Genomic DNA, 14485 nt, shown 5'->3' with positions numbered 1-14485 from the left:
ATGGTTTGCAAGTGTCTGGCGTTTCTCCTCCTTGCACTTCTCTCTCTCACCTGCCACTATGTGAGATGTGCCTGTGTCCCCTTCCACCAGGACTAGTTTTTTGAGACATCCTTAGCTGTGCAGCACTGTGAGTCAATGAAACCTCTTTTCTTTATGAATTACACAGCCTTGGGTAGTATCTTTACAGCAATGTTAGAATGGACTGATACAGAAGGTGATGAGGGAACACTCTCCCGGTGGTCATCCCCTCTGTGTACGTGGCTGTGAGGTTAGAAGATCTCTGACCCCAGGGGCAATGGCCAACAACTTTGCCAGCTGAACCCTGACCCAGAATGCGAGAGATGTGGAGAGTGGAGCAGTCAGGGCTGAGGCATGGGGTGGACATGGGGAGTGGGTGGAGGTGCAAAGGTCTGTGCGAAGCAGGCAGCCACTCCCAGAGAGCACCTGCTGCAGAGCAGACCTGAGCAACCCCTGGGGAAGGTCAGGCACGACTGTTTAGGCCAAGCGCGATGAGCCGGTTCTCTCTCTCCATGGGGGTCCAAGGCTGCTGTCCTTTCTCGCTGTGCTATCCTCTGCTGTCTCCTTTCCATGGCCATTGACCCCAAGGGAACTTCCCGATGAGCCTCTTGCCTGCTAGGCTCTGTCTCCAAGTCTGTTTCCTGGGGACCTGCCTGCAGCTCTGCCACCCTTCCAGAGTAGAGAAACCAGAAGTAACTGAGCAGGGCTGACGTCACGTGGCCATCCCAAGGTCAAGCTTCTTCCCTCACGTATGAAGTCCACTCTCTCCCTCCCACCTGAAGTTCCTGCCAGTCCTGCCCCAAGTCTATGGCTGCCCTGGTGATCTACGTGGTCTTTCCTTTGTGGGTGGTGCCCAGTGGTCCTCAGCGGGTCTGGAAGGACCCTTTCTGGACTGGAGACCTATGAAATGGAAAGACAAGTCATTCACTTCTCCTACCCCTTTACTACGAAATGCTGGAGCAGGGATGATAGCAACCAGCCGCCATTCAGAGAGGGGCAGAATGGCAGGCTTGTGGCAACCATGGAGTGTGGCCATCCTGAGGTCCCAGCATGGTGGAGGACGCTCCTTGATGTGGCCCTGGCTGTCCTTCCTAGGCAGGCCCCAGTCTGTGTTTTCAGTGGTGGCAGCTGGCCCTTCCTTTGCTCTGTCCCCTGGGCCACCTGCACCCCAGGCACTGGAGAGTCCCACTTTCTTGGCCTGTCTGCCACTCCTCAAAGAATGGGAGCCTTAGGTTATTCTTACGTTCTCAAGCAATCACAAATACACTCTGTGAATTCACCTGCTGGGGAATATGTATTTGTAACCCCCACATCAATACTTGGGGCACTCTGAGTCACTGGACATACACAGGGAGGGGCAAGTTTGAGACATGAGAAGCACATGTTCCCAGCTGAGATCGGACAGTCGGACACAGTGACACTCTGCCTTCTCGTTCCAGCTCATCCTGTAAACATGGGTCTTTCCATGGTGTCCTTAGTGCCATTGTTTTTGTGTGTCGTGGTTTTGCTGTGTAAGATGGCCCAAGCGTTGTGCTGAAGTGGTCCTAAGCACAGGGAAGCCGGCAGCCATGCGCCAGACAGAGAAAAAAGGCATCTTAGCGAAGCTTCAATGTTAATGAGTCAATAACGTTACACAGGTGTCTTCAAACAGAAACACACATAAAACAAGGTCATGTGTGGACTGATGAAAATGTAGTGAGTGGAGCTCTCAGGAACCTTAACCCTGTCTTTCTTCTAGGAGCATGGCTCGTTCTTCTCTAATTCCGAGTTCACAGTGACTTTTTAGAACACAAACTGCTGCAGATAATGATAATCAATGATTTTATTCCAGGTTTATAGGTTCTTTGGTGTTTCCATCCTCTTGAAAATGCTGTTTGTTTGGCTTCTTACTGAAATTATGGAGAGAGATGACTGCAGGCCTCTTGAGGCTACAGCGCTTACGTGGGAATATCATACCCTTTATCTGTTTCTCCCGAGCCATTGCATCCACCTGACATGATTCACCTTGGTCCATTCAGACACTGTGATATTGTTTTATTTATATATGTACATAATATATGTATATATACACATATAAGTATATATATATGTAAGGGTTAACGTTACTGAGATAGGGTTAAGTTTCCTAAGAGCTCTGGTCACTAAATGTTCATCAATCCACACATGACTATGTGTATATATATATGTGTGTATATATATACATATATGTATATATCTGCGTATATATATGTATATGCGTATATATACATATATGTATATATATGTACATATATGTATATGTACGTAGACGTATGGGAGTTTTGTCCCTAGTTCCTGGCTGCTGTAACTCCCACAGCCCTTGTTACAAAAAATGGAATCTCTCTTCCTAACCTTTTTCCCTCTTTTCACTTGTCCGAGGCAGAACTCTAATCTGCTTGTGGGTCATAAGCTCCTCAGTCTAGAGGGTGTCCTGCCCCACACCTTGGAGGAGGGAACGCTGCCCAGAAAAGCCAAGAGGAATATGACCAGGCAGCCTCGCTGGGTTTAAGACCACATCCCTTTGGTCTATTCAGATTTCTACATGGTTGTCAACCGCGCCTATCCCATGAGTCTCCATGACAGGGCTCTTCAGGAGAGCTGAGCATAGACCACATGGAGGCTCCTGGAGCTGGGCCCTGGGGAGGCCTCGGAAGTGCTGTGCCCCTTCCCCCGTGCCTTGCCCTATGTGTTTCTTCATCTGTGTCTTTTGCAATGTCTTTTATAACAAACTGGTAAACATAAGTGTTTCCCTGAGTTCTGTGAGCTGCTCTAGCAAATTCATCGAACCTGAAGATGGGGTTGTGGGAACCCTGTTTTGTAGCCAGTTGGTCGGAAGTTCCAGAGGCCCAGACTTGCAACTGGTGTCTGAAGTGGGAGAGGGGCAGTCGTGGGGACAGAGCCCTCATCCTGTGGGATCTGAGCTCTCTCCAGGTAGACAGTGTCAGGATGGAATTACAGGACACCCTGCCAGTGTCTGCTGTAGAGCTGACTGCTTGCTTGCTGGTGGGAAGAAAGGTCACAGAAGCCTTCTGTGTAGAATGAGAAAAAAAAAGATCTGAGTTTTTCTTAAGAGATGTGCTGGAAATGGATGTGAGGCTGTGCCTTGATTTCCCTCTTGAAGATGCTGAGCTTTCCTGGCTGCTGTTGCTTCAGGCATCTCTCTCTCCATTTTACCATTTTGCTGTCAGTGTTGGAGAAGCTTCTGTCTGGTCCAGCACATTCCTGAATTTATTTATTTATTTATTTAGAGACGGAGTTTCGCTCTTGTTACCCAGGCTGGAGTGCAATGGCGCGATCTCGGCTCACCGCAACCTCCGCCTCCTGGGTTCAGGCAATTCTCCTGCCTCAGCCTCCTGAGTAGCTGGGATTACAGGCACGCGCCACCATGCCCAGGTAATTTTTTTGTAATTTTTAGTAGAGACGGGGTTTCACCATGTTGACCAGGATGGTCTCGATCTGTTGACCTCGTGATCCACCCGCCTGGTCTCGATCTCTTGACCTTGTGATCCACCTGCCTCGGCCTCCCAAAGTGCTGGGATTACAGGCTTGAGCCACCGTGCCCGGCACGTTCCTGAATTTAACCCTCCGTTCTTTTTCATCCCAGCTTACAAACCACAGAATTATTTTCTGAGTGCCTCATTTCCTTAGAATATCTTCTAACGCAATCCAAAGGCAATCAGCACGTTACTACCAAGGCCCCTCCTCCGGAGCTGTGGTTTTGTTAGGTGTGCGATGGGCTTCCCACAGCGTCACGGGCACAGTGTCGTAAATGAGCCACCACTGCCCTCCAAGCACCATCTCGGCCTCCCCATGGCCGTCCTGTCACATTGGCTACCCGGTTACTGGGGGGCTACTGGGCTGGGGACTCTGCCTCATGCTGCCACTCCTGGACCAGGCTCACCCAGCAGCTGACGTGTCGGACCGTGCCAGTCCCCATGGCCAAGGGGAAAGGGCTCTGCCACGTGATCCATGCCCAGCCCAGAAGGGACACGTGTCAGAATGCAGGCCAACATGCTAGGAGGCTGGGAGTGGAATTGCTGCAGGAGCCTGGAAGGGACGAGAATTGGAAATACTTGGCAGAAGGCATCAGTGACTCGCACCGAGGACTGTAGAGATGTGGTTGCCTTAGAGGACTCGAGGGGGCAGGCCTGCTGGATCCACGCCCAGGGTGAGGGGACTGAGTCCCACAGCCTGGGCCTGCAAGGTGGTCTGGAGGGCAGACGCCGTCTCGGTCCTGCCCTACCCCACTCCACTGCGCAGGGTGGTGTCCGGATGGTGGCAACCCTCGGCTCACAGGCTGCAGCAAGCCTGGGCAGGGACACGCTCATGCCTGAGAGCACTCAGCGTTCCCTCCAACACCCTGCTCTGAGGATCCCAATCCAGGCGGCGGTCCTCTATTTCGGTTCCAGCATGGTTTGGGAACGCTGGATGTGCTCAGCCTGGCCTGCTTCCCATGCTCACTTGCAAATGGCTGGGGAGGATTCGGAAGAGAGCTGGGTCTCTCCTGCAGGGTGCCGGCAGGGCCATCGACCTGCCACCGAGTGGAGGCCCTCCAGGAGTTCCCATCCTGATTGAATCCCACCCCAGCTCCTCTGAGTCATTGGCACTTGGGGTTTTTTTTGCATTTCATATAACTTGGGGGCACAGGTTTATCATTTCCCCCTCTCAGCCGTCTGGAGACATTCATTTTTCTTCATTTCATACTGCAGTTTCTAAAAATAAAATTAGTGGTAACTTCAATTCTTACTCATTTCTCTCCTCCTTCAGTATGAGGCGAGGGGATTTATAGAGGGGACGCCAGAGGACAGAGCACTTGTGGCCTGGTTCTCTCTCAAGGGTCCACCCTCCTGCCTTGTCCCGGTGGCATGCGTGTGATCACCTGGGGACAGGCCAGGCAGGGCTCTCTCCCTCCTGCTGTGGGCTCGGCTACCAGGCAGAACCAGCTTCCCGAGGGTTCTGATCAGGCCCTAAACCTGGGGCCACTGCCGCGTGAAGTCACGTGGGCTGTTGGGGCGGCAGTGGCTTCATTCATCTGGAAAGTGGAGAAGCCTGGCCATCTTTGCTCACAGTACAGGAGGCTGGAGAAAGGCCGTGTGACACAGCAGCATTGTTTGGGTGCGATGGTAGGATCCAGTAATCTGTTTAAAAATACATAGCAAGGCTGGGCTCACGCCTGTTACCCAGCACTTTGGGAGGCTGAGGAGGGTGGATTGTTTGAGACCAGGAGTTCGAGACTAGCCTGGCCAACATCGTGAAACCCGTCTCTACAACAAAAATTAGCTGGGCGTGTTGGCACACGCTTGTAATCCCAGCTGTTAAGGTTAAGGCAGGAGAATCACTTGAACCTGGGAGGCAGAGGTTGCAGTGAGCTGAGATGGTGCGACTGTACTCCAGCCTGGGGTGACAGAGTGAGACATCCTGTCTCTCAAAAAAAACAAAAAAAAAAAACGAGATAAGATGAAAATGAAAGCTTAAATGGTGGGGCAGATCTGAAGCAGGAAATGCAGGCTGTTGGTAGCTGTCCAGGCTGGGGGATGGGAAGTGGAGCTTATGAAGCTGTCTATTTTTATGTACTCATGAGAATTCCCATAGTAAGAAAATGTGAAAAGAAAATTATAAAACGAAATCACAAGGAAGCCTGGTTTGTTGCAGCCTTTTTTGGGTTGGAGTTGGGTGAGTCTGGGCTTCTCAGCAAGCTCAAAAAAAGGACCAAGATCAGACTTGTAGCCTGGGTCCTGGTCCTGAGCGTGGACTCAGTGAGGCTTGGCTCCCACCCCTGAGCCGTGGACGTGGCACCTGGGTCCTGACTCTGTGTCAACCACAGCATGGCTTTGGGAGCTGAAGCAGGTCAGCCTCTGTGAGCCTCTGTTTCTCTACTGCTTACTAAAAGGCAGGGACATGGAGGCCTCACAGGGAGTGCCAGGAAGAGTGGGTGGTAGATGGGTGTTGCCCCCACCCTCCGTCCCTGGCCAGCCCCTGTCCCCCGAGCCCCCGCTTCTGCCCTCCTTGTTTTCTGTCCTGAAGCCCAGGCTGGCTCTGGATACATCTGACTTCTTGTTCCTCATGAAGTGTTGACAGGTGAAGCCAGAGGACTCTCTGATCCCCTGGACTGAGTGCAGCACCAGGAGGGGTTTGCCGGGGTGTGGTGTGGGGGGCATCGCGGCCCAGCGGGGGGCAGGGGTGGGGCAGGGGCCAGGTTCCCCGAGCTCTGGATATTCAAGCCGAGGTGCGGACGGGCTGGGACAGGATGCCCTCCTCCGCCGGGTGGACCTCGGTGACCGGGGCTGGGGCGCCCTCTTGTGGCAACGGAGAGCCTGTGTTCTATGTGACAAGCAAAACCGAAACCTGGAGGCGGCTTTTCAGGAGCCCAGGCAGGCGCAGCTCACCGATGGCCTGAGGCCGCCAGCCCAGCAGGCTGCAGGGAGCCCTGGATCTGCAGGTGGTGGCCAAGGCCGTGGCACACTCACCCAGCTTCCACCCTGCAGTCCGTGGCAATGGCCGCGGTCCTGGAGCACTGAGAGGTGCCCTCCCAGGTAGGTGCCAAAGGAGCCTCTGCAGGCACAGCGCTGGGCGTCCAGGGCTCCTGCAGATTGAAGCACAGGGTCGGCTTGGGCTGTAGCGTAGGTGAGCGCAGACATAGGGTGCCTTTACGAAAGGCAGAGCCCCGGGGCCGGAACCCCTGGGTCTGGTCTCCATGGCCGCCCTGGGTGCCTTCGTTTCCTTATCTGTTATGTGTCCTCTCAAGCTGCTGCCAGCTCTCGGTGGTGATTATTGGACCAAAGTTGAACCTGTTACTCTTCTCTGAGAAGTGGCTTTCCTTCTGGTCCTCCCATTTCCTACTCACTTTCTACAATTTTCCATTGGCACCTCCCCCCAACCCCTTAGTGCCCGTTGTCAGAGTCACCCCCTGGGGCTCACTGTCAGCCATGCCCCCCCCCGGTCTCAGAACCTCTGCTCCCAGGACCTCACCCACCCCTCTCTGTCCAGATCAGCCCCCAGAGAGCCTTCGAGCCACTGGGCCCACTCCCTCCCTGCTCACTCCATCGTCCACCTCTTCACCAGCCCGAGACCGGCTTCGGTTTCCTGGGCCACCAGCCTCGCCTCTCCTTTCATGCTCCTGTCCCTTGTCCCTACAGCCCTAGTGGTGTGGGAAGCCCTGATCCTGGTGAAATGAGTGAAATGGGCGACCCTCTGTGGCCTGTGCTCATGGACTTCCTTCCTGGACCTCCTCCAGGGTCTAGAACGGCCTTTCCTTAGATCTGCAGGGTTCACGCCATCAAGCCCTTATCCCTTCCTCCAGGACGACCGTCTTACACAGTCACACACCCCTGTTCCTGCCCCCCGACTGCTTCACTGTTCCCCTGCCGTCTACTGCTCCCCCAGACTCGAGTCCAGGGCCGATCTGGCTTTTCTGGTTTATCACTGTTGCCCCGCACTTTCAGGGCTGTGAGCTGAGTAAAATGCCTGCCACCCCTCTACCGCCAGGTTTGGAAGCACAGCTCTGGATTTGGGTACATTTTACAGCACCAGGCACCCGAGCGGTGTCTTCCTGGGGTGGCTGCAGAGTGGGCGGTTCTGAAGGCAGAGCTTCTAGAGCTGGTGACCTTGCTGTCCCTAAGGCTGTGGTAGGATTGGGGGCTCACAGAGTGGCTGCTTTTCCCTGTGTTTGTGCAGGTGCCCGCTTCTCAGTTCTGTCCGTGGCTTCCGGGCCCTGGCGCAGTCCCCACTCTGAGCTCGGCGCTGCTTTTCCCTCTGCTTCTCTTCCCTTGCTGACTGCAAGGTGCACAATGAGGAAGGTCCTTCCTATGGGGTCCCCTTCCCTTCCTGTGTCTTGGGCCTGTTTCCCGGGAAGGTGTTACTCTCCCTGCTAAGTGGTGCCAAAAGCGTCTGAGGGACTCCAAACTCCCCCTCAGGCTGATGGCGAGCTGGTGTAGACAGAGGTGTTTCCACCCTTTACCCAGCCCTTCTACTCATGTCATCTTCCCAGCAGCTCCAAGAGCAGCTAAGGCCCAGCTAAGGGTTTTGTTTTTACCAGAAGTAAATACAAAGAAATGTTAGTAACTTGCTGAGTCACCAAAGGTGTGATGAGAATCGGGTATGCTGCACCCTCCTGCCGCAGGAGGCTGGGGTAACCCCGTCCCGTCTGCAGATGTGGGGGACACTCCGTGAGGGCCCCGAGGCTTTGCTGCCAGTAGCGGATGGACGAGCGAGAGGTGGTGGGGATGTGGAAGAAAGCCTTATTGAAAGCTGGTGCGGAAGGGAAAGAGAGGCCAAAGCAGACCCGACTGTGGCCTGCCAGGGCCGCTGCTGTGGCCTGGTGGCTTCTGGACGTGACAGCCCAGCCATGGTCCTGCTGGACATCTGTTTCCTGGGAGACTTCTCGGAGGCATGGGAGGCCTGGTCCCTGGTCCGAAGGACGCATAATTCTCAAGCCATGTTTTCATATGAGACATGCTAATTGTGCGTGGGCTCCTTCCCTGCATTTCTGTAATGAGGGAATGGATTAGCGTGGAAGGAGAAGTCGGTCTATTTTTCACATAGCTCTAGAATTTTAGTGCTCAAAGGCACACTGGAGCCAGTCTCCTTGAAAACTCTCATTTCAATGGAGGGGAAGGGGAGTGATCAGTTACCGGGTTGGAGTGTTCTTCTGGGGTGATGACACGTGTTGACCTAGAGAGCTGGTGGCTGCACAACATTGTGAATGTGCCATCACCACTGATCCCCATGCTTTGAAATGATTATTTGTATGTTATGTACATTTCCCCTCAGTTACAATAATAATAGTAATAATAATAATAATAATGAACTCCTTGAGAGTGGAAGAGGCTGCTCCTGCAGAGCCCTCAGCTCCTCCTGCTGGGCTCCCAGATGTCTGGGTGTGCCTGCGGCATCCCAGGGCCCTGGACCTCTTTGAGCCGCAGGGTGCAGGGACTCCTTAAGTGCATGTGCCATTTCTCAGCACCTCCACTCCAAGTTCCTTTTAGAGGCAGGTAGGGTGTGGATTTTAACAGTATCAGAATGTCCAATTCATGCCTCATTTTAGAATTTCAAAGAGAGACAGAACTGTCTTGGTTATTACCAAGTCAAGGAAGACGTGAATGGATTATTCAGGATCAAGACACCTTCAAAGTCCTTGTTCACTGTTTGCCCAAATAAAGTGTCACATCCGTTCACCGATCCTGTTTTGGTCAAAAATTGGCCTGGCTGTGGGCGTGGAAAGAAACAAAAATCTCAGGACGCCCAAACTTCTTACTCCAAAGGAAAGGGGAAGCCTGGAGCCTGAGTCATGCAATGCCAGGTCCATGTGGATGGCTGCCACTGGCGGGATGCCTCAGGCCAGGTCCCCGAAGGGAGGTGGAGGCCACAGCCGTCGGTCCAAGTGCCCCACGGATCTTTCATGAGTACACTCTCTGCTGGCCTCCCATAATCAAGGACATGCCGATCGTAACTTCAGGTGTGCAGCCAGCTCCTAAAGCTCGAGTCTGTTCCATTCCATGCTGATCACGCCCTCTACAAGCCTGTCTTCCCGGGCAGGCCAAAGACAACATGAGATCAGGTGTTCCTCCGCCTACCCGGAGAAGTCTGCAAAACGGATTCTTCTTCATTCCCTTGTTCTCTTCTAACATTTACCTTATGCAAAGTGCAGATTTACGGGGTGCTAACTGAAGTCTCACAAGAATGTCACCATTCACCGTACCTCAGTGTATAAATACCAGACCTCTTGTAAGCGTCTTTGGAAAAACGGCCACACCTGTGTCTGTGGCTCCAGATTTTCCTGGACATGCCCGGAAGCTGGCAGAGTAAACCTCAGTTGACTGAGATTTTTGCCTCAATTGCTTCTTTCAGTTACGAGGCCTGACAGTTGTTAAGTGTGTCCGGGAGGATGTTGGGGACCAATTTCAAAAATCAAGAAATTCTCAGCTGGCAAAGGGGGCTCCACTGCCTTCCACCCTTCCCCCACTGTCAGTCCCAGCAGTCCAGGGCGCCGCCCCCGACTGTCTCTGGCAATGGTGTGTGCGGTGCCCTTACCCTCCGTGGCCTTTTTTTTTCTTTTTGAGACAGAGTTGCACTCTGTTGCCCAGGCTGGAGTGCAGTGGCGCAATCTCGGCTCACTGCAACCTCCACCTCCCAGGTTCAAGCGATTCTTCCGCCTCGGCCTCCTGAGCCTCCGTGGACTTTCTCAGCCGCCTGGGATGTGGCCTGCTGTGCCCCTGTGTCCCACTTGCTGCCCAGGGACAATGCTTCAGGGCGGCCTGTGACTGGCTCAGCAGTGATGGACTCTCCTAGGAGGGTCAGGCCCTGGCGTCCTGCCCGAGGTGCCAGAAATACACTGCCTGTGTTCAGCAGCTGGTGTTAAATTCCAGCTCCCCGGGGTGTGGTGGGGAACAGGCTGCCCTTGGCCACCACTATGGGTGGCCCACGCCCCACACCGTCCCCACGTCTGGAGCTCACAGGCCCTCTTGGGAAGGGGCCAGCAACAAGAGCTGGCTTCAGAATGAGCAACTGGCTCAGGGCTTTGTCCTTCAGGGGCCTTTGGATCTGTTCTCAGGGGCAGGGCCTGTTGGAACACATGGGACAGGGAAGCCCAGGTGGTGGCAGTCACCCCAAACTCAGTGAGGGCACCACCGGGTCCCAGATGGACCGTTGCTCCTCCCGACTCAGGCCCTGGGCTCTCTCAGCCAGGACTCCTTCGGTTCCTGCTTCCATCCCAATGAGTTGTCATTCTGCAGGGCCACAGGGCAGGCCTCATGGGCACATGGCCAGTGCAGTCACACAGTGCCTATGCCCCAAAGGGTCATGTGGGTTGAGTGCTCCATCGTCACTGTGTGGAGATTCTGAGAAGTGCTCTCTGCATCTGTGGTTTGCAAGGAAAGTCCAGGGGACGATGGAACCAGCACTGGAGTACTGGAACCTCAGCTTTTATGTCATTCTGACTCCACCACCTCCCCGGGACCGGCCTAGGTTGTGCTTCCCTCCCCACCCTGGGAAGTGACCTGCCTACTGCCCATGGTGTCTCTGGTGGGGCTGGCACAGGCCCCTGCCTCGACAGATGGTGCTACAGCCCTTCCACTGCCCCCCAGGGACCTGAGGTGTCCTGTGCAGAGGCTGTGGGTCAGTACGAGGCTGTGGGAAGGGAGGTGGCCTGGCGTGTCAGAGTTCCGTGGGGGACAGCCCAGCTGCCTTGTGGGCACAGCCTGCAAAGAATGCAGTGCCCTCAAGCCTGCTTCTTACCCGGCCCCACGGTGCTCTGCTGAGTGGAGATGGGAGCGAGCATTTGCAAAGTCCCAGGGCCATTTAGTGGTTTTATGGCTGTTGAATGAAATAATTTAAAAATCAGGGCTCATATTTTTTCAGTTCATAGTTTATCAAGCAATTTAGATTTCTTGGGTTTTACAAGCTGGTGATGGGAAGGCTGGCTTTGGTCCCTCCTGGTCTGACTGAGACACACAGTACAGGAGCCACCAGACACCTGTGCTCCCGGCAGCTCTGGGACCCTGAGGTGCATTCACTGAGGCGAGCTTCCAAGAGTAGTTCTTCCTACACACAGACAGGCTGGAAAGCTGGAGTCCCACCTTGAGCTCTCTCGCTGGCCCTGTCACAGCTTGTGTTTCCGTCATTTTACATTTTTTTGTCAACATGAATGGAGGGTCTAGTGACATACACTAGGTGCACACGTGAGTGACAGGCAGAGCCGCGTTTCCATGACGGCAAGTGTGTGTGTCTCAGAGCTGGCTGTTTGCAGATGGAAATCTCAGCTATGCTCACATGAGGGGGTATTTCCATACTGAAATCATACACCTTTTTCCTTAAAAGTCATGAGGAAATCTTCCATTCCTGAATCAAGGTAAATTTCCACTCAGTTGCTTTAAAAAATAGCTGTGTGTATACTCTTCATTTTCAAAAAGGATCGACTCTCCATTTCAAAAGGCATTCTCAGGGTTTAGCTTAGAGGGTTCAGAAATGAGAAACTGCTCTTCCTTTGTGAGCTGTGGGAGATGTAGTCCTTAGTTCACTGAGTTAGGGGAAAACAGCTATTGCCACCTCCAGGCTGCTGTGCTCAACGCTGGCTGGTGGCTATGGGGTGAGGAGGGTCCACTCTGGCCCACCAGCCCTGGGCCTCTGACTAGATGACACCTCAGAGGGGACAGCTCTGGAGAGGCAGGGCCAGTGAAGGAAAAGAATTTTGTTTATGGAGAAAGCCCTCTGTGCATTCTGCAATGACACTGTGCCATCTGCGTCGGCCCTCCCTTGTTCAGCCCACGGATGCCAGCGCTGCACGCTTGGTGCCAGTCTTTAGGGATGGTAGCCGGCAGGAGCTCGAGGCAGCTGGGGCCACCAGCGGGAGAGGGCTGGCCTGGTGCTTGGAGCCAGGTCAAGGAGAGAGGGGAAGGGGGAGGCTCCCAGGAGCATGGGCCCGGGCGGGAGAAGCACTCGGTGGAGGGGCGGGACGGACCAGCGCAAGCTGAGTGTGCCTGTGTGTGAGAAACACACTCCATCCACTTGGTGTTTTGGGAAATTTCTTTTTAAGCAGAAAATTTTTACATGTATAAATAACTTCCCATTAAAAAGAGAGCGAGCCAATCTGCAATCTGGTGGGGCGGCTGGCATGCAGATGTCCCCACAGCCAGACCTATTGCTCCTGTGGGCTTCTCTGCAGAGCTCAGCAGGAGGCGCCTCAGAACCGTGGGATGCCCGGGTGCTGTGTCTGACCTTGGCACTGCTGCTGGGAGGGGTCCCCACGTGAACTTCGGCAGCACGCCATTGTGGAGAAAACGCGCACCACGCACATCGGGATGGTAAGTGTTCCCGAGAAGGAAGCGTGAAAGCCTGGACCCCACCGTGCAGTTACCACCGCCACCGTGTGTCACATCTCCTAGTCAACGACAAATCTCGGGATAGTCTTTAAACGGCGTGATTTATAAAGTATCCAGATGGCTGTTTACCAGGGCCTCGGCTTGGCCTTCTATGCAAACAAGGGCCTGAGAGGGAGGCCCCTTTTCTGCTGGAAATGGTCTGTTCTCAGCTGCAAGATTCTGAATGTGTCCAAACCCGAGAAAACCCAGAACACACGACGCTATTGGGAAGTTTCCTTTTTTAGTGTAATGGAAATGTGAGCAGGAATAACCAACATGCTCTGAGTGTTCTGAGTTTTTTTTTTAAACTTTTTATTTCAAAGGGCAGATAGTATTTTGCTAAACACAACTGAAAAAAAACAGCCAGAGAACAATCGGAGGTTGTCTTAATAAATAACAAAACGCCATTTATGTTTCTTAAACGTCATATAGCACAATCCACATTTTAAATAAATAACCCCCCGGCTGCTCTGTATTCAAAGCAGCCCCAGGTGCGTGTGAGTGAATATTCTGGGCTTGGACCAGCCAATCCCAGTGCCGGCGGGGAGGCCGCTTCCCACGCCTCTGCCGAGCCCCCGTGCCCCCAGCTGAAGCAGTGTGGTGGCCCTGGAGGGCAGTGGGAATGCCAGGGACTGGGAGGACGGTGACTTCGGGGTGCTCTGTGGCTGGCGTGCCTGGGTGCCTCCAGCCGGAGGGGTTTCCTGCCTCCTCGCCCTTGGCTTCTCCAAAGTTAGTTTTGAGGCCAGTACGGAATATCGGGACTGCTGGAAAAGCCTCTGGGGTGACGTGGCAGGCCTGAGCTCTGTCTTGGTTTCCGACCAAGGCTGTCACCCTTCCTGCCGTCGTGTGGCACTGGCTCTCTGAGCTCCTCTGCTCGTCGGCGCTGTCTGGTGGGCTCCGGGGTCCTGTTTTTCCACCCAGCACATTCAGGTTCTCTGAAGCCACGGCCCGCATGGCCCTCACTCGCTCTGATGTTCCGTGGCTGCAGTGCCTGAGAGGGTCGTGGCTACCTGTGTACCCCACACCCGTCTGGCCTTGCTGTCACGTGCGCATTTGGGTGGCTGCATGGGCACGCGCCTTCGAGGCCAGGGCCGGCCGGGTCTTCGGTTCTCTGGCTTGGCTCAGGCGGCAGCTCCCGCAGACTGTTCTCACTGCTGTTCAGCTCTACGTCTCGTTGAAAATAGCACCAGGAGTTCTCAGGTTGGCTTCTGTGTCTTTTCCAGGTGCGTGTGCAAAAGGCAAGGGGAAGTCACTGTTTCTGTGCGGGGCCCTTTATCTGAACTGTCCTTGAAAGGCAGTTGTGAAGGGTAGGCCCAGACCCCTCCCTAGGACTAGGGGGTCACTGTTCCTTAAATCTGAAAGAAAGGATGAAAGAACAGCTGCTCTAATAGCCGGCAGTGGCTCAGCAAGAGATGCTAAACTTCACACACCACATGCAAACCCCATGGGGAGCCAGTTGCCCTCCGGTCCAGTGGGGACTCCCCTCCTACAGGGTTATGGACGCTGGATAAACCCTTGTACCACTCCCACAGCCTCCCAGGGCCAGGAAGGAGCGAGGAGGGAGGGAGGGAGGGAGGGAGGAGGGGGCGAGCAGG

General features: G+C 54.2%; 1 protein-coding gene and 1 long non-coding RNA gene across 21 annotated transcripts in view; one reads left to right on the top strand and one right to left on the bottom strand.

Annotated features, from left to right (window-relative positions):
- Nucleotides 1–131: 131 nt before the first annotated feature.
- SLC37A1 (solute carrier family 37 member 1) overlaps nucleotides 132–14485 on the bottom strand; it is a 91477-nt gene continuing 77123 nt past the window's right edge. For 10 of the 20 annotated variants that reach the window (XM_054248918.2, XM_078358784.1, XM_054248909.2 and 7 more), the window contains one exon: nucleotides 132–918. In XM_054248918.2, the coding sequence (XP_054104893.2) occupies nucleotides 634–918 (285 nt within the window). In that variant the 3' untranslated portion in view covers nucleotides 132–633. Of the gene's footprint in view, nucleotides 919–12541; nucleotides 14246–14485 lie in introns of those variants that run through there. The other 10 variants (XM_078358788.1, XM_078358790.1, XM_078358785.1 and 7 more) reach the window with 1 other exon arrangement.
- On the top strand, nucleotides 6390–13299 carry LOC144580700 (uncharacterized). Its single transcript, XR_013530701.1, has 2 exons — nucleotides 6390–6569; nucleotides 9080–13299. It is a non-coding gene; the product is annotated as an uncharacterized LOC144580700 (long non-coding RNA).

This window comes from Callithrix jacchus, chromosome 21 (assembly GCF_049354715.1).
Source record: "Callithrix jacchus isolate 240 chromosome 21, calJac240_pri, whole genome shotgun sequence".
In the NCBI taxonomy this organism is placed as follows: domain Eukaryota; kingdom Metazoa; phylum Chordata; class Mammalia; order Primates; family Cebidae; genus Callithrix; species Callithrix jacchus.
The sequence above is the reverse complement of the archived record's forward strand: the minus strand, read 5'-3'. Positions and strand labels throughout refer to the sequence as shown.